This window comes from Paracoccidioides brasiliensis (assembly GCF_000150735.1).
Source record: "Paracoccidioides brasiliensis Pb18 unplaced genomic scaffold supercont2.8, whole genome shotgun sequence".
In the NCBI taxonomy this organism is placed as follows: Eukaryota; Fungi; Ascomycota; class Eurotiomycetes; order Onygenales; family Ajellomycetaceae; genus Paracoccidioides; species Paracoccidioides brasiliensis.
The window spans coordinates 1,018,014-1,042,786 of NW_011371365.1; the positions used below are offsets into that span (position 1 = coordinate 1,018,014).

Here is a 24,773-nt window from a genome sequence, read left to right on the forward strand (position 1 = left end):
AGAGATAAACGGGCCTTTTATGACACATACAAAATACATGAAAGAATTTATTAGACAGGACAAAGAAAAGGGGTGCGGGAGATCGGGGGCTGAGAAATGGTGTGAGACATTTGGTTGGGAGGATATCGTTCAAGGAGGGGAAGGGGGAGGGGATTGAAGTGAATGGCATGTGCAGGTTAATCAAGGTTCGCGAGTAGAGCGACAGCAAAACACACAGACACACACACACACACACACACACACACACACACATAAGAAAAGGGACCGTACACCTCTAGAAATGAATCGCTTTCGAATACGTAGCCATAGCCGCCTCCTTGAACGCCTCCGATAGCGTTGGGTGAGCATGGCATGTGCGGGCGACATCCTCACAGCTAGCCCCATACTCAATCGCCAAGGTGGCTTCGGCAATCATCTCCCCAGCTCCCGGCCCAATGATGTGGACACCGAGAATGCGATCAGTCTCCGCATCCGCGATGAACTTCACCAGTCCCTCGGTGTCCAGATTGGTCTTGGCGCGCGAGTTTGCGGAAAACGGGAACGTGCCAACGCGGTATTTGATGCCCGCGGCTTTGACATCTGCTTCGTTCTGGCCAACCCAGGCAACTTCGGGATGTGTGTACATGACACTTGGGATGGCTGCATAGTTAACATGGCCGTAGCCCTTCTTGATGTATTCGATGGCGGCGACGGCTTCTTCCTCCGCCTTGTGCGCGAGCATGGGTCCGAAAGTGCAGTCGCCGATGACGCGGATATGCTGGGACTTCGTTCGATATTCCTGGTCGATGACCACGCGACCCTTCTCGTCGACCTCGACTCCGACCTTGTCCAAACCTAGACCTTCTGTGTACGGTCTGCGGCCAATGGCGACGAGGACAACGTCGGCGTCCAGTTTCTGTTCTTTGCCACCCTTGGCGGACTCGACATTGAGAACGACATTTTTGCCGTTGTCGTCGCCAGATGTGACCTTGGTGCCGACGAGGAATTTGATGCCTTGTTTCCCAAGGATTTTTTGGGCTTGCTTGGAGATTTCAGCATCCATGCCGGGGCCGCCGATTTGGTTGAGGAACTCAACAATTGTGACTTCCGCACCCAATCGAGACCAGACAGACGCCTGGGTTGTGGGTCAGAGAGAGCTGGATAAAGAGCCGGGTGAAGCAACTTAGGGAAAGAGGTGAAGAGGTGAAGAGGTGAGAGCAACTATACCATCTCCAGACCAATGATGCCGCCACCGATAACAATCATCTTTTTGGGAACTTCTTTGAGCTGCAAAGCGCCAGTGCTTGTGATGATGCGCTCCTCGTCGATGGTCAAGCCAGGGAAGGGAGTAGGTTCGCTTCCCGTCGCGACAATAATATTTTTGCCTTTCAGAGTGCGCTCACCACCTTCCAGCAGATCCACCTTGACAGAGTTCTGGTCGATAAAGGAGCCCGTGCCCTTGACATATTCGACGCTGTTCTTCTTCAGGAGGAACTCAATGCCTTTGGTGAGACTGTCAACGGAGGACTCCTTCGCCTTCATCATCTGCTCGAGGTTGAGCTTGACATCGCCGACTTCGATTCCGCGCTTTTTGGTGTCGTGGAGAATTTGGTGGTACAAATGGGAGTTGTTAAGGAGGGACTTCGAAGGGATACATCCAACGTTCAAACATGTGCCGCCCAATTTCCCTCGTTTTTCGATACATACCGTCTACCCGATGGTAAGCGCGGTTAGACATACACCTTCAAGACAGATGAAAAAAAAAAAAAAAAAAAAAAAATTGTCGTCGCCAGAACCGACCGCAACAGGGGACTTTGGGAACAAAAGGACGCTGTATATACTTTCAAACCCTCCTGGCCAGCTTTGATAGCAGCCACATATCCCGCAACTCCACCACCTATTACCACCACATCATGTTCCTCTGCAGTTGATGTTATGATGTCAGCGATGTTCTTCCAGCTGCACCAAGGAAGGGGAGGCTGAGGTCGGGTCCCACCTGAGCCAGTAGCGTAACCTCTTCTCGAGTGTCCAAGAACATGGGGCCCCGAGAGAGCAGTGGAGGCAGAGCACATCTGTGATTGCCGCATCTGCCGGCTAATGGAGCGGCCAGCCAGGCGAGGGAGAAGGGGCCGAAACATAGCTGTGATGCTCGGAAGACACACGCAAGCGGAAGCGGACAAGAAAGAAGGGGGACGTCTGGACCTGCAGATAACCAGCCAGACGTGAAGAGGAGAGTAGGGAGACGGCGCAGGGAGAGTCTAAGGCGAGTGAGTAATAGAGAGAGGATGCTGTAGACGCTGTTTTGCAGTTTAGGGTTTAGATGCTCTCTGCATATTCCAAGCCAAGTTCCAGTTTGCGTTGGGGGGGGGGAACTGGGAGATGAGGGATTAGTAAGCGCCATCGCCTAAGTTAACTAACTAACTAGTTAACTAACTAACTAATTATAGTTAGTTAGTTAGTTGAACGATATTCCTTGGAGGACAAAATGACAAAATAACGAGAATTAATGTTGAGTTAAAAGACGGTGTAGGTGAATCCAGTGGGAATTTTTGTGCATTTACAGAGCTCACCTCTGCCATGAACAGTACTGGTGTGGATAGTTACCACTTAACTACCAAGCGGCTGGCAGATCTACTCGTATTTGCCACGAGAAGGCTATAAATATTGGGAGTGAAAACCGGGGCCGAAGTTATTCAACAACAAATCAAAGCCTCCTCCTCCTCCTCCTCCTGTTGAATCTTTCCCTCTGCTTTCGTTTCAGGCCGCTTTGAAACCACCCGCCACTCCAAAAAATAGCCAATCCATCTGATTGTGTTCTGAGGATGCCTGAATTTTCCCTGTTCCCCCACCCCCAACCTGGACGGTTGAAGGATATATCTGCTGGCCAATTCCCAAGGAAATGGGCTGGCGTACGTATGGGCTCTGAGAGCATGAGCTTACAATCGTCTCGCTCGTGAGCCATTTTGGTTTGGACCAACATCAACCATATGATCTCTCTATAGGAGAATGCCCAGCTGGTGTTGGGATGGACTTCTCTCTATCGAAATCTCCATGAAAGCGCATCATCAAATTACAGGAGACATGCATCTGCAAAAAACCATAAACAGGCCCATCACCACGGAAATTGCTGAGCATAAGTCTTGCGGGCAATTCATTGCCACTGAGTTCACACTCAATTGATTAGGTATTGTGATTGCCTGCTGGTTTGAATTGTTTGTTGGTTACGTTTTCAAGAATCCTGCTAAGCTCAAGAAAACGCTTTTTCACACATCAATTTTTCTCCCAAAGTAGATTCAACAGGTCAAAAAGTAGTAAATCCACCATATTTCATACATTTGCAATTCGAGGAGGCTGACCTCTCTCATCCTGGATATTTTATCATTGGACTGTGGAGTGTGTGTTCTTCACGTAGAGGTTTAGCTTTCGATTTAGAAAAGTCGAGCATTTGAACGTGTTGTGACTCCGTTGATTCGATCGCGTAAGGTCGAGGGCGGAACAACCACCGTACGTTTTTGGCAGCAGTTCGTAGTATACGAAATTTTGGCCCGTTTCATAGGCCTCAATGGCTAAGAGAAGCCTTTTCTCTTGATCTGTTGATTCTGTGGGCATATCTAATGATGATGTGAAATATGAACGGATTTGGATGAGAGGTCCATGATCCAATACGTTAAATCACACCAACTAATGACGAACTTTGCTTCTTCATCTATCATACTTTCTGGAGGGAGGTTGAGTTCATCTCGTTCTTCTGCACAGGATCATAGAAGAAGAAGAAGAAGAAGAAGAAGAAGAAGAAGAAGAGGTCCCAACCCAGGTAGGTGTCTAGGGATTTATACATTCCCCCGGCTTGTGTTGTGTTCATAAGAGACAGTTTGCTTTCCTGTAGCTCAATTACCTGGTGACATATATGTCCATCCATTCATGCCCTCTGATTCAACACAAAGAAGAGATGGACCAGTCATGTAGTTGAGACGACAACTCAGCTGTCTCTGTTTTCTCACTGTCGGCTTCGAGGAGTAACATTATAACACACACACAAACTCAAAAACTGTCAAAAATGGACATAAATATAAGCGGAGGCAAGGCTTGGTTTTCTTCTTGTTCTATATCTTCTGCTACCTCTTCTTCTTTCTTCTCTTCAAGGGCATAAGCAACAACCCATTGCAGCCTTCTATTCAACAACTTTCAAGACTTAACAGCCCCCTCTCCTCTCTCTCCCCAATCAACAAATACGAAGACGGTCGATAAGGCCGGAAGCTGAAAAATCATCATCAAGCACCCATGAATCAAGAACTTGATAAGAAACTCATGGATGAGGAGCTTCCCCCCTTGAGGACTACAGGACCGCTTCCTCCTCTGACCATCAGGACTCCTCCATTGCAGAACGGGAAGCAGGAGACTTTTTATTGCACCCACGACCACGACCAGCCATCATTGTCTCAGGGTGTGAACGGAGCTTTCTCCAACCACCAAGGATTGTTGCAAACAAAGAGAAGAAATCCCATGACGGGCATGCTTGCGGGGTAATGATGCCCGACGCTCATTCCTACCACCAAAGCAGACTGTCGCAACCTTGGAGCAAGGGATCCCGTCCCCCAATGCTATTGAAAATGATATGTGAGTATGTGAATGTCTTGAATTCACTTGTTGCCAAATAAGATAGGCTTGGGGAGTTTGGGTATATCCTGAAGCCACTCTCACAGAGCGACTTGGAGAGGAAGAAAAGGTGTGAGCAGTGCGGAAAGTGTAAGTCCGCATTCCCACTTCTATACCTCCGTTGCCCTGGATCCAAAGCACAGTTATATGGACTAACATACAAAAGCAATGGCAAAATATCTTCCCAAGGATGGGAAGCCGCTGAAGGCGGAGGGTGATAAGCCTAGCAATGGTTCGGGAAATTCGGATGGGAATCCGCGGGGGGGAGGGGGGCTACAGGGGAGTCGCAAGAGGTCAAGAGCGAGGTGAAAGAGAAAGGAGAGGAGAATGAGCAAAACTCGAAACCAAAGGAAAAAGTCATTCGGTGCAAATTTCACTCCGGGACACGGTTGCCAAACAAGGTATTGTAAACTCCTGCCACATCAACAAACCATGCTTTGACGTAGTTATATGGTTGTTCGGGTAACAAGCTAAACAAAAACTATCGCGAGGTTGTTAAGAAATGGTCATGCTGCGGCAAGCAAATGTGGGAGAAGCCTTGCGACGGTGCTGAATACCATCATGTTCACCCCTATCTCCCAGGAGAACTAGCAACCTCGTTGGACATTCTATCCAACGCCACAAATGCCACGTCATTCCTCAGACATACGAACAGCGGTTGCCATTGATTGTGAGATGGGCCAGGGCGCATCTGGAGACTCCAAGCTCATCAGGATTACGCTGGTAGACTACTTCTCGTCGGCCATACTCATTGATAATCTCGTCTACCCAAGTGTAAAAAATGGAGCACTTCCGGACAAAGTTCTCCGGTGTCAGCAGATGGGATATCGAAACGGCAGAGAAAAGAGGGGCTTGCATCATGGGAAGAGACAATGCTCGGTTAGCAGTGTGGAGGTATGTAGGACCTAGCACTGTCGTCGTCGGGCATTCCGCCAAATATGATCTAAAATCCCTCCGTTGGATCCATTGCAATATCGTGGACACCTACATGATTGAATCCCTGATACAGAAGCAAATTGAGAAAGAATACAAAGAGCAATGCGCTTCTGCGAAGGACGGGCAGGTGGATGCCGAAAAGGACAGCACAGCATCTGATGGGCTATCGTCACCATCACCCTGTCCAGCCGTGAAGTACAACACTAGCGACGCAGGGGACAGACAACCAAACAAGAATGAACTGTTGAAATCTGACAAGGACAGCAAATCATCAAAGGAGTCGGAGGGCTCAGGGGCAAATTCAAAACTGGATGAGACAGGGGTCAGAGAAAAGCAAGGAAGAACAACCACGACAACAGAGGAAGAAGCCGAAAGGGATGGGCAAGCTATCACTCAAGTCACTTGCCAGGGAAAAACTGGGTAGGGCAATTCAGACCAGGGGAGACAGAGGGCATGACAGCCTGGAGGATGCCCTTGCGGCCAGAGATCTGGTTCATTGGCATGTTTGCAATAAATTGGAAGACGTAAACCGTGGATGCAACTCTATATGTACTGCTAGGTGTAGTTCCTTTGGGAGAGATGGAGGAGAAGAGGACGCAGAGACTCTCCTCCCAAGTTTAATGTCTAACCTACGGAGCAGTTAGTTATATCAGTTAACTACAGATTAGCAATGTAGAGTGCCCACTCTTGAGGTATCACCAGCAGACAGCCAGAGCGCTCCCATTGATGGGCCAGCAACCCTCACTTTTTAATTTCAACCACTTGGCCTCGCACCAGTTTCTTCAGCACCGCCCTTTTCTTTTTATTAATCAGGTTAACTTTTCCCTAGCGAAGGAACTAGGAAGCGGTTAACGGTTAAAATGTTTCTCTATACCATATATACCTAGGGGTGTAGCTGAACATAACTCGCAGACATAATTGGACACCCTTCCAGAGATCCAGCTGTTTTACCTGCCTAATGAAAGCGAGCGAGCTAGAAAACTTCGGAAAATTTCATCGAGGATATCAGAGTGATTTTATGTGTTTGCTCTAGTTTTGGCCTTCATTCTCTTCTCCCTCTTTCTCTCTTTTGCAGTTTCAGCTGCTAGCGGGCCCTCCCCGGCACCGGCATGGCATGGCATGGCAGAACTCTGGAGTTCATTGCATTTTCTCTGTCTCTCGTTCTATTTACCCATTTACGATGCCAGCTCAACTTTCCGGCCGTCACTGGTGGCTGCTGTGGCAGGCGGCAACGGAGGCGCTTCCCTCCCCCTTTCCGCACCAACGGGGCTTGCAGGATCCGAAGGGGATCGAATTCTCCGCGAAAAATTAAACAGCTTCCGCCCTTTCCTCGTCTGCACCCCAGGCCGCCACTTCATCTGAAATACTGGAGAGGGAAGCAACCGGCTTGTCTCGTCATCCCTTTGCATGTAGCGGATATACACCCGGGTGCCTGCCTAGAGATATTCAGACGGAAAAGATGCTTCCTATCAGCTCTTTACCTATCAATCCTCCTGTATTCTTTCTTATTATCTTTGCTCTTCTGTTGCATCCGCTATCAGTGTCGCCATTTTCTCACGCGTGGGAGGAATGGCGAGAAGGAAAAGGAGGAACCTCACAAATGTCCAACACTCAAGAAACGTGATTGGTAGCGAGCGGTGTGAACAGCCGATGACCCAGCCATGCTTCGCGACCTATCGCATTGTAGACGGGATTCTGGTGGAGGACCAACAGTCCCAGCGACAGAATGTCGATAACATGCAAGAACTGGTTTCTGCTGAGGACGGTCAACTGGAGCAGTTGAGTCAGCCTTTCTCCGACCGTCTTTCAAACTTTGAGGTAACTAAGCACTAGCTCTGTCCCATGACAGCGATTCATGTTCTGATACCGATCAACAGCCAGTTCTCCCATCATATTATACGAACTATCTTGTTGGTGACGGGCGTCCATTGGAGGAAGACCAGCAACCCCAGCAATCAAGCATTGAGGAAACACAAGAAGACATCCCCTCCAAGAGCAGTGGTCAACTGGGGAAATCTCGTCGCTCACTCTCAAGGCCTGTTTCAAAGTATGCGGTAAGAACCGGTAACGTTTGTGGCAATTACTCCCACGGTGATATCAATCAACATCTGAATACCCACCCCACCGTATATATTATGCAACCCATCCTGCTGACAACATATGTCTGGCGTAGGACCAGCAGACCGGGGAACCGAGTCTTAAAGAGTGTGATTTTTTAACGTAAGTCATTCCCAAGATCGGGGCCCGCTCTTCTGCTCTCCCTACGACTGTATGTATATATACAGGCATACAGGCATGCTTTCACCTTCATACCTGACAAGTTATCAGCCGGCGCCTCAAATTCAAATGTCTTGTGACGGAGTGCGAGCATATATGTAAGACTTACTCCAGTTATCGCTACCACCTCAAGTCCAAACACCCCAAAGAGGGGGATGATTCGTTGTTTTGCCCGGAAGAGGGGTGTTCGTATTCAAAGGAGAAGGGGAAAAGGATGTCATCGGCTTTGGCGCTCCGTCGGCATATCGCTGCGTTCCACGCCTAGCGTGAAGATATTTAGTTGAAGGCGGGATAGCCTGAGAGAGTTGCAACTGTTCTGCAGCAGGTATTCACTTCATGCTCGGAGGATGATACGAATTTAACGTCAACTTCCGGAGTCCCGTTATAAGGACAATCAAATACTCGTATACTCATTCCGTTCAATTTTGTGTTGTCGGTGCGGTATTGCACATCGTTAGGAATAACTAGGATAACTATTTTCTGCTCAAATCTTGATAGCTTTAAGGACTCGAACGAGTAAAAGAACTCTACGGACCAGCGCAGGTCGAACTTGGGGCCGGGCTAGCTCAATCGGTAGAGCGTGCGGCTCTTAAGATCACAACTTCTAGTGACCGCAAGGTTGCGGGTTCGACCCCCGCGTTCGGCTTTGCTTCTGTTTCGCTTTTTATCTCCGCCAGTATCATTGATTTTGCTTTATTATAAAACATTTGCTGTTCTTTCATCACAGTAGGTTCTTTATAACTTTAATATTATTGATCTTTTTTAATTAACTAAAGCAATGTTAAAAATAATAAATTAGAAATAATAAAAGATTAATTTTTTTTTTGTTTGTAAAGATATAAAGTATAATGTATTCGATCAATGAGCGGATAGTTCTCCCATCTCAAATCCAGTCCAATTGCGGAATTAAGCAACCTCCAAACTAGAATTTCTCATATAATTTATATAGATAGATCTATTTCTTAGATCTGTTGGCAGGTTCTAGCAGTATGATCAACTAACTACATTACACTTGCTGCAGCGTGGTGGAGCTCGATTTCTAGGCGGCTGGTTCGAATCCTCTAACCCCCCTTGTACAGCTTGATCAATTGCTTGAGGCCTAGCTATTCCTTCCTCAGCTGTTTGAGCTCCATACTGAGCTATAAACATATGAGCTTGCTAGGGCTTGCTCCTTCTTGCGCTTTTTCTTCTCAACCTGCAGCTCTCAGCTCTTTATTTTTCTTTGCTAAAATAGCAGCACTATACGTGGCCAGCTGGCATCTCTTAATCGACTGATAAAGACTCGATTGGTCGAAACTGTACAGCAGCTCCATACACTGCTTGATCTTGCTGCTTTGAAGTTCTAACTGCCTCACATTCTTAGGCATTTGAGGAGTATAGAATGACTCAGATCCATGAGAAGTGTCTGAGAGTAGGAGTATGAAGCTGAGTATGTAGATGTGTAAAAAAATCTCATTCGGCTCATACAGTACTAGACCTGTGCCTTTAAATCCATTCTTAATAGTAGAGTTCTTGAATGCCTCCTGTCTGGCTGCAGGATGGAGTGCTTGTTGATATGATTGATCCCTAATCTCATGCAATCCTCAGCCCTTCATCCGTACACTCATTTTAAGGATTCAAAGCAGCTCACACCTAGTGGCTGCAGCAGATGAGATGAATGAGCTGGCATATAGAGAGGTATAATAGACCTCTCTGTGAAGTACTGATCAAATTCAGGCATGCTGTGACTGTCATGTCCCTTCATAATAAACAGCCCATATCTGTGCCAATCTTACGAGCGTGTGCTCCTCAAAGATCTCCTTGAGCTAGAATACCCAGCTTATCCGTGGGTCCAGCCATTTTCACTCTCGTGTGATCTTAGGATCTTCACATCAAACCCACTCGTAGTTGTATATGCGTGAGAATCTGGTCTTTAGTTCCTGTGGAATTAGGAACATTAAATGATTCCGCAGCAGCAGCATATTTGGATGAGATTTGCCTGGCTTTATAGAGAATAGGAGCCTTCCTTCTTGATTAGAAGCTTGATCTTTTGATTTAGGGGGCATGTTGAATGGTATGATTTGAGGAGGAAGCTTATCGATCACGTTAAACTTAGTTAATGCTTACTAAAACAGGATACGTCACGTGAGTTAGTGATCCTTCAGGTAAGTTCTGATAAAATTATATAAAGTTTAGAATAAAAACTGCTAACCATTGCATAGCTAACTGTTTATTGAAAGAAAAAAAATAAACAAACTCAACCACTCCTTTCAACTCATTGGAAACACAGCAAATATGAACCCAACCTCATTCTGCTCTTCTTCATCACTAATCACTGCTTCACACCATCTTCATCCAGTCAACTTGCTCAGCATATCACCTCTACACCATGCTTGCCTCAATAGCGCTCACACCAAGCCCAGTTTTTCTGACTGTCATAACGGCACGATGTGCTGGGGGGGCAAGTGGCCTGAATTTCCCATTTCAGGCCTTGTCCACGGTTGACACAGACAAGAACATATGGGTATCTATTCACACAGGGAGTAGTAATCAGTCATCTGTCATGTCTCAAAAGAGTATGCTATCACATACCGCTGCCCATCGCTGAAGCTGCAGGTAACACGGCCAGATCCTGAGCAGCTAGCCCCAGGTTTGGAAGTGATGCTTGGGCCATTATCAGGTTCGACAGCGACGATCGGGACATCATCAGGCTGAGCCAGGGGAGAAGCGGCGGCTAGACCGGCGATAGTAAGGAGGAGAGAGGCAACAATGGTGATCTTCATTTTGATATGTTAAACGTGGACTTGAGGAATGAAACGATGGATATACCGAAGATTTCTGCTGCTATATTATTCAGTTCAAGGTTGAAGGATGAAATGATATGGATCATTCTAAAACCAGAATAAGAGGTTAATGATCGCCTTTTTATATCCAAATTTTCTGAAGCCATCAGTTAGTGTCTCTCTACCAGAAATCTTGTCAACTTCAGAAATTGTAACTAAAACCCCTGAGCTCGAGTGCAACCTGAGATTGTCATTTTCATTTTCATTTTATTTCTTTTGCGGGTCGTGGATTAAAAATTGGGTTAAAGTGGCCGAAAACCGGGATCCCCAGGTGCCTTTTAGGTGGAAGAGCCTAATATAACTACGGGATGCGCATGCCTGAGGCGGCTTACACCCTGTTCAGCTAGGAAGCGGGCCGAGCAGGGGCCCCTTAAAAATTCCGGAGATATGGCTTCAACCCCCGAAGCTTACCCAGGTGCGTTTTACGGGTCGGGAAGACACCATTAACTATCAAACTGCAGGTTATCAATTAGAACTTAAAATAGGAGTGTTGAATAACAATTGCGCACTCCAGCTTCCCTTCAGAGGGTTTTTTGTATTATTTTGATTCGGCTACTCTTTTCCTTGTAAAATTCCTACCTATTAAGCACGTACGCCCAGGGTATTCTTCGTAATTTCGACTTCACGAGCACAACTATTCGTGCCAGCACTCACTACTCTCACAGTTTACTTTTTGCAACTAATTCTGATTCTCCCCATTTTCTTGAGCACGTTGCTAGTTTATATAGCTAGTTATTAGAACATGATTCAAATGAGACCACTTCGTAAACTACCTACCGTTCGGATCAAAGGTCTGATAAGAAGAGACCCTCGAATCAAGATAACTACCCGTTCACTGTAACTACAGCACATCTCATCTTGTAGTTAAAAGTCAAGCTGACACCCGAGTCTAGTTCTAGCAAACTAACCACCTCATCGAGTAAGACTGAGGCTATGAAGTAAATGAAGCTGTAAGGATATCTCAATTTCAGTAAGCCAGCCTAGCAGTCAACACAGATTGCTCCGTGATAAGTTCTAGTCTTAATCCCGGTTCATAATAATATCTAGGTAAGAATTGGCGGAGATTTTCGAATGAAACTATTAGTTGTAAATATGTTCACCGCCCGACAACTTGAATGCAAAACTAGCGTTAATATATGACTGAATGTAAGAAAAGAAATGCGCTCACGGTCAGAAGTTGTGCTTACAGATATACTGAGCTCTCATAATGCATCTGGAAGCTCAGGGATCTTGTCTCCAAGCTCCACAAAAGCCATAGTTACGGTCCGCCCCTGTCAAACAGCAACCGCAACAACCAGTTTCCGACCAAAATATCTCCGGGTCTGAAAACATATCTTTGAATGAGACCCCAGTAATAAAATAGTGATCAAATGTAACATCTGAATGTGCCCTTCCCACCACATCCATAGAGATGTCGCGCGCTGGGATTCCGATTGGTCGGACCGTGGAATGAGGCAACATCAGGCCTTTTCCTGGCCCGCCCCGCCTATAGCCGCTTTCACCAATCTGTCCTAGAGTAATACGCTGTTTATGTCCGTAGGGTGAAAACACATGCAGTTGGGTGGAAGGACGGAAGAAGCCCCTCGCTCCATGGGAAAATGTTAACTAACCGGGCCTGTTATTACAGAGCCAGTTCTACGCCATCACAACATTACCCTTTTCAGCCTAGTGGCCTTACATTGTCAAGTAGTCTGGACGGGGCTTGTTCTACGCCGTCACAGAGGCCTTCAAAGACGCTGGGCCAGAGTGAGTTCTATCTCAATGCTAGGTTAGTTTACACAATCCAAGATATTGAGGGAAAAAAGGAAATAAATAGCTCCAAGTCATTTCCTCCTCCATTAGGCTCCCTGACATGAAATGGCGTTGCAGAAAAAATATATAGTTCCGACATTCCCTTGTTTCGAACCCACGGCCACTTGCCTGCACAAAATATCAACTCACACATCGTAGAAACTGGAGGCCACTTATATTGATTGGAAAAAGAGGGAAAATGTAAAGCATTAAAGCATCAAGGATCGGTAAGGATAAAAAAAAAACCTGTAGCTTCTCTTTGATTGAGCGTGTCATCCTTAGTGCAGGGGCCATGCTAATCTTCTCTGTATCGTTTCAAAATTGACCAAATGCCCGAAGGCAATAGAGACAGCTTTCAAGTGCATTATATATGATATTTTATTAGTCATCAAAGGATCAACCAAGAGGCGCTACATATTCTCCTGATGGCCTCAGCTTGACAACTGGTGGCTCTTCTGCCTCTGATAACAACCTTTTGCAGATTCAACTTCAATTTTGGAGGAACCATCAAGCAAGGTGAGTTCACAGAGGATACTCTCATTTCAATTAATTTTTAATTACTATTCATATCATCATTGATTTTTATTTATTAGTGAAAACAGACTGAAAAACACACAGCTCCCCTCCTCAACGTCTCCAACTAATATAAAGAAAAGGCAAAATGCCTTCAAATTTCAGAAAAATGCAAGCTCGCTTCTTCTAGTACCAATGCGGTACAGGAAATTCTCCCGTTTCAAGCAAATAAAGCGGTATATTCATATATCAAATTCCCGTGAGGCACGCCGACCAGAAGCTCAAAATAAGGATTGGTGGTATAAGGTAGAGTAAATGCTTTGGACGAAGTCAACACACCTATAAAATGCCTAATAAACCAATTCCACGGGGTTATAAGATATTTGGCCTAGCAGAACATGGGTATATATGGACTTTTTCCTGGTCTAGCCGCCGGCAGGGTATAATGCCTATGTATCAATTCCCAGGAATTACAAGAACAGGATCTATGGTGATGAATCTCCTTCAACAGCTTCCTACAGTCCCTATATTGACTGCTGGGCTGTCTACTGAGTCAGTTATCAAATCCTTCATCAAATCACCCATGGAGCCACCTGCTGAGCCTGTCATTGAATCCTCTATAAGCAATGAAAATCCTGTCATTCAGCAAGTAACTCCTTACTCAGTTTACCTTGACAATTACTTTACCTCCATTTGCTTTATTCAAGTTACTACGTGAGAAGGGATATGGTGCTTGTGGAACTACTCAACCAAATCAGGCTCCATCTCTTCTATCTGAACTTAGAGATCATACGGCAGCTATTTCATGGAATACTCTGCATGCCATTGAGAATGAGAATGTTCTCTGTCTTGCCTGGCAAGATAATAATATGGTATTAGCACTGACTACAATCCTTTCATTGGACACCTTTATTGAGTGTACTCGAAAGCGGCCTGGAGAGCTCTCAACAAATGCTAAAATTGTACGGAAGATCTTTGAAGGTCAGCCACAAAAGAGATTAAAAATTCCTGCCATTATAGATGATTACAATCATAATATGAATGGGGTGGACCTAGCAAATCAATACCGCGCAGCATATACCAGCCATAGAATCACCTATCGAACCTGGCTCCCTATTTTCTACTGGCTTATTGACTCTGCAGCAGTTAATGCCTATAGGCTTCAATATATATAAGAAGCAGCAGGGTAGGACCTGCCTTCTCATATAAGCTTTCATGAGCGGCTTTACCAACAAATTTTTGAATTCACACCTAAGATCCATGACTACCTTCCACCTCAATGATCGAATCCTGCTCTAAATCATCAACGGATTGCTTTACCAAAGCAATCAGTTTGTGTCTGGTGTCGGTATAAACGAAAGCTAGGTCGGCAACAACATAAACAGACACCAAGATCATATTCTGGTTGCTCAGCATGTCAAAATATGCATCTCTGTTTGAAAACTCAATGTTGAGAGGAATTCCATGAGATCACCCAATCTAGTAGTTGACAACCGCAAATCCTCAATTAGAGCCTTATAAACTATATTAATACACGCTAACACCAAAATTACCTTGATTATTCAATGAGAAATCATAACGTAATCAATAAGCGAGTCGGCCACATAAGCATCTGATTCTCCACCTGTTGTCTGTACACTGTTTTCAGAGGGAAGAAGCAGCCAACATCCAATGGCTGGAGAAGATGAGAGGAATGAGGTGGCATATAGAGAGCAATGATCTGATTCTCAGAGCAGAATTGATCAAATTCAGCAGAGGCATGGCTTCTATGCCAGTCCAGAATCAACAGTCAGTGTGTACCCTTTGTATGGGGTAGAATCTTCTTGTTGAACATCTCTTTCAGTCAGTACAAGCCCAGCTGGTCATTTGTCCAGTCATTCTCACTGACTTCAATCACTCAATCCCTGGGCAGTCCCTCAGTCTCATACCAACAGGACTGATGCATCTTTCCTTGAGAATAATCATTGTATGCAGAGCCCAGCCAGAGACATTGACTCCAGCAATGACAGTCACCCATTCCTGATCTTCAGGCTGTACAAGCTTGGGATTCCTGGCTCTTTCAGACTCAGTAATCACTCTGGCAGTCTCAATAACCCCCATCTGAAATCCAGTCTCATCAAAGTTGTAGATATCATCTTTCAGAATCCCATACTTTGCAATGGTGTTTTGTATAAGTCTAAACCATCCACAGATAATCTCAGGATCCTCACATAGTGCACATTGATGGTCATACTTGCAGGAGAACTTGGATTTCAGCTCTTCATGATGTTTGACAAAGTTTCATACCCAGCATTCACCCACTGTGGGTGGGGGGTTGAATCCCCAACTGGTAAGGAGGAGATTGGCCATTTCTCATACAGCTGCAACCTGGGGTGGCTGACCTTGCTCATACATGGCCAGAATCCATTGAACAAGAGATTCTTCCTCTGTAAGACTAAGTTTCTGATTCTTTGAGAAAGTGTTAACACATGCTGTATGACCATGTATCTGATCACCTAAAGGTGGAATGTGGAACATCATACAGCTTTGCTGCAGCTCATACACTTGAAATTTGACCATTTTTAAATGCTTGAATGGCTAAAAGAAGCCTTTCTTCCTGAGTAAAGACTTTATTTCTTTGTGTGGTTGGCATTTTTGATGATAAAGATGTTGTTCTCAGATGAGATGAGATGAAAAGTGGCCGACTTGCTTGTGTGGCCAACTCACTTATTGATTACGTTAACTATAACTAACTATTAGTTAATATACACTAATTGACACCGCGCTAACTGAGCAAGAACTTACGGACGAAGGTGATATTAACTAACTAACTAACTATAGTTAGTTAGTTAACTAACACACTAGTTTACATGCAGTTGGGTGACTAATCCAACCCGTGAACATGTGATTCGTTTGGATCTAGAAACATCCCTGGAGCCAAACTCTCTTACTTTCACAACATCAACAACTCTTCGCTGACCCCCTCTACCCTGACCTCTCCCTCTCGACCCAGTCCTTCAATTGGGTCGAGCATCACAGTCCTTCATTTAGTCCTTCGTTAAGTCCTTCGTTAGATCTCTGGTTTGGTTTACTAGTGAGTCTCGGATCCCTTAACCTCCATTCTCACTTTACGTGGGTTCGACCACCGCCCCTTGTCCCTGCAAGTTATCATGAGCTCCCAGAGCTTCAAATCCTCAGCTTGCCGGAAGGACAGGGTCTTTTCACGGCGAGAGATTGAAGGCCTCATAGCAGATGGCAGGCACATCATAATACTGGAGGGGAAGGTGTTGATGGTAGACGCCTGGATAAAGTTCCATCCTGGCGGAGACAAGTCTATTATGCACATGGTTGGGAGAGATGCTACAGATGAGGTTACTGCGTATGGATATACACCTCTCCCACTCGATTTAAATGCAATCTTTGCTGTCATTAAAACCCTGTGGATTGAAATTGACTGTCCTCCATGTAGCCTGCATTCTCCAGAAGCCCTCCAACGGATGGATTCATTTCAGATTGGTCGCTATGAAGGGCGCTGGTTGAATTTCCTTCCTCCTATTCAGGGTGGAAAATTTCTCCCATACCACGGAAAGGAGTCTGACATCTGTGAGGCCCCCCGTGAGGATTTGTCAGAGCCGGATATCACTGAACCCCCGTCGCCCATATTCGAACCTGTCGAGGGCATATCTAGACTCAGGGGACCAGCATCCTCCATATCCTCCGTATCATCGAATTCTCCCATCGAGCTGCCCGATCCTAAACGGGACTCGAGACCACTCTTCCTAGATGCACGCACCCAGCAGGAAATAGTCATTGATCTCGCGAAATATCCTCCTCTTGATACCAAAACTCAAGATTTCATCGTAGAAAAATACCGCGCTCTCCACGAGCAAGTCAAAGCCGAAGGTCTCTACAACTGCAACTACTTTGCATATTTAATCGAACTCTCTCGCTGCACGCTTCTCGGAGCCTTGTCGCTCTACTTTCTTTTCCGCGGCTGGTACGCAACTTCTGGTCTCTTCCTAGGGCTTATGTGGCACCAGCTCGTCTTCACCGCCCACGACGCTGGCCACATGGGTATAACCCACAACTTCCATCTGGACACGGTCCTCGGTATCATCGTCGCTGACTTCATCGGCGGCCTAAGTCTTGGCTGGTGGAAACGTAACCACAACGTCCACCACATCGTCACCAACTCCCCGGAACACGACCCGGACATCGAACATATGCCATTCTTCGCCATCTCACACCGCTTTTTCGACGGCCTCCGCTCCACCTACTACGATCGCATCATGGCCTACGATGCCGTCGCCAAATTCCTCGTCCGCTATCAGCACTTCCTCTACTACCCCGTACTGGCCTTCGGCCGCTTCAACCTCTACCGCCTCAGCTGGGAATACCTTCTGCGAGGACAAGCTCCCCAAAGAGGTCCCGCCTGGTGGCACCGCTGGTTCGAAATCGCTGGCCAACTCTTTTTCTGGACCTGGTTTGGCTACGGCGTCATCTACCTTAACATACCAGACTGGCCCAACCGGCTCCTGTTCATCCTTGTCAGCCATTCCATCACCATGCCACTACATGTGCAAATTACCCTATCTCATTTTGCCATGTCCACTGCCGACCTAGGCGTGCACGAGTCCTTCCCGCAAAAGATGCTCCGGACAACAATGGACGTTGATTGTCCGCAGTGGCTGGACTTTTTCCACGGGGGGTTGCAATTTCAGGCCGTTCATCATTTGTTTCCGAGGATGCCAAGACATAATTTGCGCAGGTCGCAAAAGCTGGTTATGCAGTTCTGCAAGGAAGTGAAAGTTCCTTATGCTATTTTCACTTTTTTCGACGGGAATAAGGAGGTTATAGGGCGATTAGGGGATGTAGCGAAACAGGCTAGACTATTGGCTGAATGTCAGCGGAGAATTGCTGAACAAGGCGGTGCTGGTCATGCCCATACCCATTAGTCGAGCTCTCGTTTCGCCGGAAGGATCTATCCTTGCTTTCGACGTTGAACACCCCCTGTAACTGTCAGACCTTTTTAAGGCGGATTTATATATCTTTTAAATTTCCTTGAGTTGCCATGTAATTTCCACCGCTTGGTGTAGGTCTTTCTGGATATGAGCATCTCCTTTCCAGTTCTCTCAGTTTTCTCCTGTCTTTCGACTCTTGTGTGCTAGTACTATACAATGCAACGGCGTGTAACATTAACTATTATATGCGGGAGTGTACATACGAATTTAGATACGATGATATATAACGAAAAGGCACAAAACAAATCTCAAAAAGAAATAAAAAACTAAAAAAATAACCAAAAGTGTATTTATTTTTAGATTCGTCAACAGGTCACGGTGAGGTCTCACCAAGTCCAGTCATTCATTCATCCAATTGGATATCTACTCGCAGGCGTTTTCATCCAGGCTAAGCTTCTAATAATCAATATCAAAATATTCATTAACCTATTTCACACCAAAGCTCAAGCAATCCGTCACAGGCCACCTCTCGCCATTTTCTTCGCCCTTTGGTTCCGTCGATTATGGTTCGCCCGACTCGCCTTATTCGCATCCTTCCGTTGCCTCGCCACCGCAGTCCCCCGACCGCCAGGGTAAACATCTGCATTTCCACCATCACCACCATCGCCGCCGCCGCCGCGGCGACCCCCTCCCCTCCGTCCACTTCCCCGCCATAGACCCCTGCCACGACCCCCATGCCCGCCACCACCATCGGTCTCCTCCCCTTCTGTCCCTGTTCCATCCGGGGAGTCCGTGTTAATCGGCCTCCTGTACGCCGTCGACGCAAGCTCCGGCTGCCAACTCTCCCTGCCGCCCGGGCCAGCGCCAAGAGCGAAGCTACGCTCCATCCGCGCCATCCGCTTTGGGTCGCGGGATAACATCACCGCCCACCCTTCAATCGCCTCATCGGTCATTCCCGTTTCCCTGCGCAGATTGGCGCGCGGCGTCGAGCGGCGAGTGGCCGCTTCGCGGGCAAACACGGCTTGGTTGGTTGTATAATGGGTGAAGAGAATGTAGTCGGTGTCGCGTTCACCCTGAGTTCGACGAAAGGGTGCAGTTTCGACGTCTTCGTCGGGTGGAACTGCGTCAACCGTTCCGCCGACGTCGGCGACGTCATATGTGTCGTCGCGCTCGTCATCGTCGGAGTCGAAGGCGGCCAGCGCGGAGAGGATGGCGGCTTTGTTGACTGATTTGCTGGAAGTGGCGAGGAGGGTGTCAGCGGTTACGTTGGGGTTTGCGCGGCCGTAGTGTAGCTTTGAGGCCGGGATGGTTTGGCGGGTCAGCTCATCGTTGTCGAAAATATTTTTGCGCTGGGGGATTGTGGAGGGTGGAAGTGTTGTTGGTGATGGAAGTGGGGATAGATATGGCAACAGTGGTGGTGTGGGCTTTGGTGCAAGGTTGTGGTGGGGAACAAGGTAGTCCTGAAGTTCCTCGGAGGGATCGAGGTCTCGAAGTTGTGGAGCCAGTGAATCCTCAATTAGATGAGAGATAACGATTTCGACGTCGTCCTCGTAGGAACCAAGGAGCTTGGCAATGTACCCCGTCCCCAGGTGCGGGAATAAGTCTTGAACTTGAGTTATCAAAGCCATTTTATGGACGTGCATGATTTGGTCCCCGCGTTCGGGCTTAATTTCTTTTTCACGGCCTTTTCCTTTACCCTGTCTTCTTTTAACACGCTGATACCGGCTATGGAGAGAGCTGCATTCAGCCTGGTACTGGCGGAGCAACACCACGAGATGTTGTCCTCGCTTTGGGCCCTCGCGGGCAAACACCCTTTCCATTTTTGCCAGTAAATTTGTACTGCACATTATGTCCGACAACAACGTCGGTTCCCTCTTGGTTCCCTTCTCATCCATCTTGGCAGCAGATTTCAGACTGAAAAGCTGATCTAACAACAGAGAAGTCGCAGGAGGATCCACTTTCAGCAACGAGGTAAAAGAGACATAAGCATTAGCCACAATGGTCTTATTGAGAGATACATTTATCTTATGAGTGCTTTGATAGGCATCAAATAATGCATCGATATAATCAGAGCCAGTCATTAGAACATGGCCGATCTGGGGAACTGTCAGGGCCAGTATTGTCAGAAGGCGCAGATGATTGTTCGCTCTTGTTATACTGTCTGTGGCCTTGGACGATAAAGATAGAGCATTCATAACCAAAAATTTCCCTTTTTCGATGCTGGCAGTAAGCGCCTGCGATTCTTGCATCCACAGCTGTGCTAAGAGTTGCTTTGTTGCGGGACTAGAAATATACACCTGACAGAAGGATGCAAGAAACTCCCAATCTAGAAGCTCAGGAGTCGGCGGACGAACCTGCAACAGATGTCTGCCTGTAAGAAGAAAACAAAGGCGTCTCAAACTTTTCATCTTCACGTCGGCATCAAGACCGCGGGGGATTGAAAGCCCTCCAACTGCCGCCTCCCGGAAAAAGGAGGCCAGGAACACACGGGCTGAATCATCTTTGGGTGTTGATGATTGAACTTCATCCAGGGGAGTCTTCAAGCGCAATTCAAGCAACGTAATCCAGGCATCTAGACACGCCCCCCATTCCTCATTCTGAATGAGGTTCCGAACTGCAGGCGGGGGAAAGGGGGCGAGGGGTGGAAGAGGGTCGTGTGCCATATTCAATTTAGATAATTTCCCCCCCTTAGAACACCACCCATGCACGCAAGGAGAGGGGAAGGCGAAACCGAATATGTTTTGTTCCTCAGGAGAGGGAATATATTATATATGTTGATATGTTACTCCGTAACCATGAAATAGTTGTTTGATTTGTCGAATCAAAAGTTGAAAGGTCAAAGTTGGATTAAAGTCATGATTAGTCAGTCATCGTCCTCGGCTTATCTAAGCGAGTGCCAAGAACTTTCTCCCCACAATTCTCCCACTTGATCAAAAATAAAATATTCTCGGATTATTCCAACTTCAAACAATCCCCGAGTGTCCATAGCACAGCAGCAGCCGCAGCAGCCGCAGCCTTTCATCACCTTACCGAACTCCCATTGTTCAGGTCTTGATTGGCATCCCGCTGATAAAGTAACTGTGCGTTTAGCCCCGAAATTACACATTGCCTTCACACGACTCCACTGACACCAGCTAACGCCATCCAGCAACCACCCCGTCACCATGTCGTTCCAGAAGCCCGAGAAAGACTTTTCAGAGGGTCCTGTACGTGCCTCCGTACCTCCATATTCACCTAACCCGTATCCGCATTTCAAAAGCTAACTCCCAAAACAGAAGATCCACAAGATCCGTATCACTCTCACCTCGCGCAAGGTCGCCTCGCTCGAAAAGGTGTGCCAGGAACTCATCGACCGTGCCCGCAGCAAGTCGCTCAACGTCAAGGGCCCCGTCAGACTGCCCACCAAGACCTTGAAGATCTCCACCCGTAAAACCCCTAACGGTGAGGGTAGCAAGACCTGGGATATGTATGAGATGCGTATTCACAAGCGGTTGATCGAGTGAGTTTTTCAACCCTTGTTTTATCAGCTGAGCATCTGGTTGGGCTTGTTTTTGAGGAGTGGGAATTGGAATTGGGAAAGCTAATACATGGATCCAAGTTTGCACGCCCCCACCGAAACCGTCAAGCAGATCATCATCAACATTGAGGCTGGTGTTGAGGTTGAGGTTACCATTGCCGCATAAATGTGTAGTCTATGGTCCGTCCCAACAAGCGGGCTGGCTGTTACCCGTAGTAGGGGACGGTTGATGTGGATTCGGGCAGGAATGATTTACTGAGTGTGATGTTTGATACCGGAACTCTTTTCTTCGAAAGGAATGGAGTCTTGGTAGAGTGAAAAAGGGCGCCCTTGCTTGTCCGTCTGTCTGGATGAGGAGGCACCACTTGTTAACGCAAATGTAAATACATATAGCCCTTGATCCACGAAAGGTAAACCAAAAAAAAAAAAAAAAAAATCAAAGGTTCAAACTTGCATACATCCACATGCAATATGTACGTTTCTTCTTCGCTGTACTCTTGAGTGTCTTATCGTAGTACAAATAAAAAGAATGCGAAATATGGCCGGTGATATGAAGCTGAAGTCTTGCGGATTAAAAAATTCCGTTAACTTTGTCTGCCGCCATTTTTACGAAGCGCATGGGTTCTGCCATCTATTATAAATTGATTGTCAATAAGAATAAGTAATGAGAAATATTTTCGAAGAACCTGGCTCGTATAACTATGTGTTAACGAGAAAAATGTAGTGTTCGCCGCAACTTTTTGACCGTTCCATGTGCATCCAAGTACAAAACTAGCTATTTGCGAGCGTCAACGAACTCGTATGTAAACCAAAAACATCACTTCCCGAAAAATTGATACAGATTTACTAAGTTCACCTCCCTCTCCCTCCCAGAATATTTATACATGCCATATACAACACCTTCCATTCCACCCCTAAAAATCAAATCCACACCACTCTGCCTTGGGTGGTACCTCCGGCACAAGCACCCCCTCCCCAAACCCCCGCTTCTCCCTCACAGCCCGGTAAACGGCCTCAATCTCCGACGTATATTCCTCTGGCCTTCCCACAGCATCCCTCAGCATCTCCGGCTGAGGTGGGCCATCGGGAAAGTAAATCCGCACAAACGTCCCCGCATCATTTGGATGTTGGTAGCAGGGTTCGTCGTTTATGTATTTTACAACCTGGCCTTTCCAGGAGATGAGTTTTTTGGTCACGGGGTCCCGGCGGGTTTCGCCTTGGAGAAAAGGGAGCGGGGAGAGGTGTGATTTTGCTTTTTGGGGGAGGGGGATGTCGGCACCGGTGCCGGTGCTGATGGATTGTGTGGAGGATGTTGGCGGGGCGGAAAAAGGGTTTGGTTGCGTTGTGGGTTGGGCGGGAGCGCTTAGGGTAAAAGGGGAGGGTTGAGTAAGTGAACTTTGAGGTTGATGTTGGACCTGGCCGAAGGGCGTTTGTTGCTGTTGCGACTGTGGTGAGCCAAATGCATTTTGTTGCTGTGGCTGCAGTTGACCGAATGGTGATGCCTGTAAAGGCTGGGATGATGGCTGGCCAAATGGATTAGGCTGTTGCTGTTGCTGGTTTTGCGGTTGCATCTGGGCAAAGGAGGAGGGGGCTGGTCTGCCAAAGGGGTTCGACTGAGTTTGTGATTGTGCTGCTTGGGCAAAGGGCGACTGGCCAAATGCTGGCGCTGGTGTGGAGGGCTGCCCAAAGGCGGGGGTAGGTTGCGAGCCTCCCAATGCCGATGGCTGGCCGAAGGCAGAAGGTTGACCAAATGACGGCTTTCCGAATGTTGGTTGCTGTCCAATTACAGCAGACTGGCCGAAAGGTGAAGGGGTGACTGATGGCTGTCCTCCTGACAGGCCGAATGCAGACGTTTGACCGAATGCCGGCGCTGCCATCGCCGTAGTTGAAAATTTTGAGAATGCAGAGGGCTGGCCGAACGGTGCTGACGGGGGCCCCATCTTCCCTTGAATGATATCGATACGGTTTGGGTGCGTGTTCTCTCCCTCTAAAATGTATCTGATGGCCCCTTCAGTATCGTTCAGGATGGTCTGCATCTGAGCTTCTGTCTCAGCGTAGAGCTTCATCGCATCTTGCATTGCTTGTTGAGGGTTTCCAGCTGCCGCGGCGGCATAATGTATCGCTCGCATTTCCTCAAAACTCAGCTCCCGTTCAGGGCCTCCAAAAAGCTGTCTTGGGGCATTTTTCCCCGGCCCGTAGCATGAGAAGATCCATTCCGGCCTCCCTTTTCCAGGGGTAAGGTCTGATTTGATGTCCTCGGGATTCAGCCCGTACCTAGTCCGTAGATGTTTAATAGCCGTATTGCAATAGAACACGAGCAATGTAAAACGTAATTAGTCAACTTACTTGTTATCCTTGATGTCGTCCTTGAGTCCACCTAGAATAGGAGAACTGTTAATATCCTGCATCGCCATTCCCAAAGCAGAAACCAAGACAGCCATAAATAGCCGATATTCCAAAAAAAAAAAAAAAAAAAAAAAAAAAAAACACTGCTTGGGCAGCTAGTTTTCGACTCAACTACACCAAAAAGCTTGCAGTGGGGTAATATAAATGCTTGATATCATATCCAACAGAATCTCAATCGGAGCTGAAGCAAAGAATCAAAGAACAACACGAGGAGTATGACGGGATATGAGGAGTTTTCAAGACAACTCCATTCGTGCGTCTATCCATTCATCTCATCTACTCTCTTTCCAGAGAATGAAGACGTGTTTTGGGCATCAACACCTCTCAGTACACGGGAGCCCAGCAGCCAGAGAATGTGTCAAAAGAGGGGCAGTGAAGAGCGAGGGACGAGGACTCGACACACGATCCCTACGAAATTATAATAATCCAATGGCACAGCTACATACCTCCAAAAGCCCCCGAGGTATATCCCACGCTTGACCCGCCAGCTTGCTGGAACACGCCAAAGCGATTGCCCCCAAACGGCGACGCAGACTGAGCACCCGGATGCTCGTTCTTGCATCGATCTGATATCCAAATCAGCAACTCTCATGTGCTAGTGAATCAGGGAACATAAGCAAGTCTAGAAGCCAAATCTCACCGCCAAATTTGCATCTGCCTTGTTGGTAGAAGATGCAGACAACCATGGTGACGTTTTTGCTTAATTCAAGGAACAAAAAGAACAAGCACAAAAAAAAAAAAAAAAAAAAAAAAAGGTACAGTGTTTAATCAGGAAATTTTTGACATAAAATGAACAGCTTTCCTGTCACCAGGAAAAACTCGGTTCTTGAATATGCTCATCCGTATTCGTTATTGCTGAGAACAATACGACATGGGGGAGTGATGGTTTGTTGCGTTTGATATCGAGTGGACGCTCAACGAAGAGAGGGGTTTACC

General features: G+C 46.9%; 11 protein-coding genes and 1 non-coding gene across 12 annotated transcripts; 6 read left to right on the forward strand and 6 right to left on the reverse strand.

Moving 5' to 3' along the window:
* Positions 1-274: 274 nt before the first annotated feature.
* PADG_06494 (dihydrolipoyl dehydrogenase) lies at positions 275-2,117 on the reverse strand (the record flags this gene model as incomplete). Its single annotated transcript, XM_010763599.1, has 4 exons — positions 275-1,114; positions 1,207-1,689; positions 1,821-1,900; positions 1,976-2,117. 4 exons carry the CDS (start codon positions 2,115-2,117, stop codon positions 275-277), a joined length of 1,545 nt encoding a protein of 514 aa, XP_010761901.1.
* A 1,240-nt stretch (positions 2,118-3,357) lies between these two features.
* Positions 3,358-3,588, reverse strand: PADG_12133 (uncharacterized protein; the record flags this gene model as incomplete). The annotated part of the gene is made up of 1 exon (XM_010763687.1): positions 3,358-3,588. One exon carries the CDS (start codon positions 3,586-3,588, stop codon positions 3,358-3,360), a length of 231 nt encoding a protein of 76 aa, XP_010761989.1.
* Positions 3,589-4,260: 672 nt separating this feature from the next.
* On the forward strand, positions 4,261-4,944 carry PADG_06495 (uncharacterized protein; the record flags this gene model as incomplete). The annotated part of the gene is made up of 3 exons (XM_010763472.1): positions 4,261-4,502; positions 4,643-4,725; positions 4,802-4,944. The coding sequence occupies 3 exons, from the start codon at positions 4,261-4,263 to the stop codon at positions 4,942-4,944; spliced, it is 468 nt and encodes a 155-aa protein (XP_010761774.1).
* Positions 4,945-5,259: 315 nt separating this feature from the next.
* Positions 5,260-5,995, forward strand: PADG_12134 (uncharacterized protein; the record flags this gene model as incomplete). The annotated part of the gene is made up of 2 exons (XM_010763688.1): positions 5,260-5,529; positions 5,645-5,995. 2 exons carry the CDS (start codon positions 5,260-5,262, stop codon positions 5,993-5,995), a joined length of 621 nt encoding a protein of 206 aa, XP_010761990.1.
* Positions 5,996-6,746: 751 nt separating this feature from the next.
* On the reverse strand, positions 6,747-6,980 carry PADG_12135 (uncharacterized protein; the record flags this gene model as incomplete). The annotated part of the gene is made up of 1 exon (XM_010763689.1): positions 6,747-6,980. One exon carries the CDS (start codon positions 6,978-6,980, stop codon positions 6,747-6,749), a length of 234 nt encoding a protein of 77 aa, XP_010761991.1.
* Positions 6,981-7,140: 160 nt separating this feature from the next.
* PADG_06496 (uncharacterized protein) lies at positions 7,141-8,113 on the forward strand (the record flags this gene model as incomplete). Its single annotated transcript, XM_010763600.1, has 4 exons — positions 7,141-7,389; positions 7,449-7,625; positions 7,745-7,791; positions 7,900-8,113. The coding sequence occupies 4 exons, from the start codon at positions 7,141-7,143 to the stop codon at positions 8,111-8,113; spliced, it is 687 nt and encodes a 228-aa protein (XP_010761902.1).
* A 290-nt stretch (positions 8,114-8,403) lies between these two features.
* Positions 8,404-8,494, forward strand: PADG_12136. The gene has a single exon. It is a non-coding gene; the product is annotated as a tRNA-Lys (tRNA).
* Positions 8,495-9,038: 544 nt separating this feature from the next.
* PADG_06497 (uncharacterized protein) lies at positions 9,039-10,610 on the reverse strand (the record flags this gene model as incomplete). The annotated part of the gene is made up of 2 exons (XM_010763473.1): positions 9,039-9,414; positions 10,420-10,610. 2 exons carry the CDS (start codon positions 10,608-10,610, stop codon positions 9,039-9,041), a joined length of 567 nt encoding a protein of 188 aa, XP_010761775.1.
* Positions 10,611-16,123: 5,513 nt separating this feature from the next.
* PADG_06500 (uncharacterized protein) lies at positions 16,124-17,908 on the forward strand (the record flags this gene model as incomplete). The annotated part of the gene is made up of 2 exons (XM_010763474.1): positions 16,124-16,332; positions 16,423-17,908. 2 exons carry the CDS (start codon positions 16,124-16,126, stop codon positions 17,906-17,908), a joined length of 1,695 nt encoding a protein of 564 aa, XP_010761776.1.
* Positions 17,909-18,429: 521 nt separating this feature from the next.
* On the reverse strand, positions 18,430-20,577 carry PADG_06501 (uncharacterized protein; the record flags this gene model as incomplete). The annotated part of the gene is made up of 1 exon (XM_010763475.1): positions 18,430-20,577. One exon carries the CDS (start codon positions 20,575-20,577, stop codon positions 18,430-18,432), a length of 2,148 nt encoding a protein of 715 aa, XP_010761777.1.
* A 501-nt stretch (positions 20,578-21,078) lies between these two features.
* PADG_06502 (40S ribosomal protein S20) lies at positions 21,079-21,597 on the forward strand (the record flags this gene model as incomplete). Its single annotated transcript, XM_010763601.1, has 3 exons — positions 21,079-21,120; positions 21,190-21,413; positions 21,513-21,597. The coding sequence occupies 3 exons, from the start codon at positions 21,079-21,081 to the stop codon at positions 21,595-21,597; spliced, it is 351 nt and encodes a 116-aa protein (XP_010761903.1).
* Positions 21,598-22,345: 748 nt separating this feature from the next.
* PADG_06503 (uncharacterized protein) lies at positions 22,346-24,523 on the reverse strand (the record flags this gene model as incomplete). Its single annotated transcript, XM_010763602.1, has 4 exons — positions 22,346-23,705; positions 23,778-23,808; positions 24,284-24,403; positions 24,478-24,523. 4 exons carry the CDS (start codon positions 24,521-24,523, stop codon positions 22,346-22,348), a joined length of 1,557 nt encoding a protein of 518 aa, XP_010761904.1.
* Between the last annotated feature and the right edge of the window lie 250 nt (positions 24,524-24,773).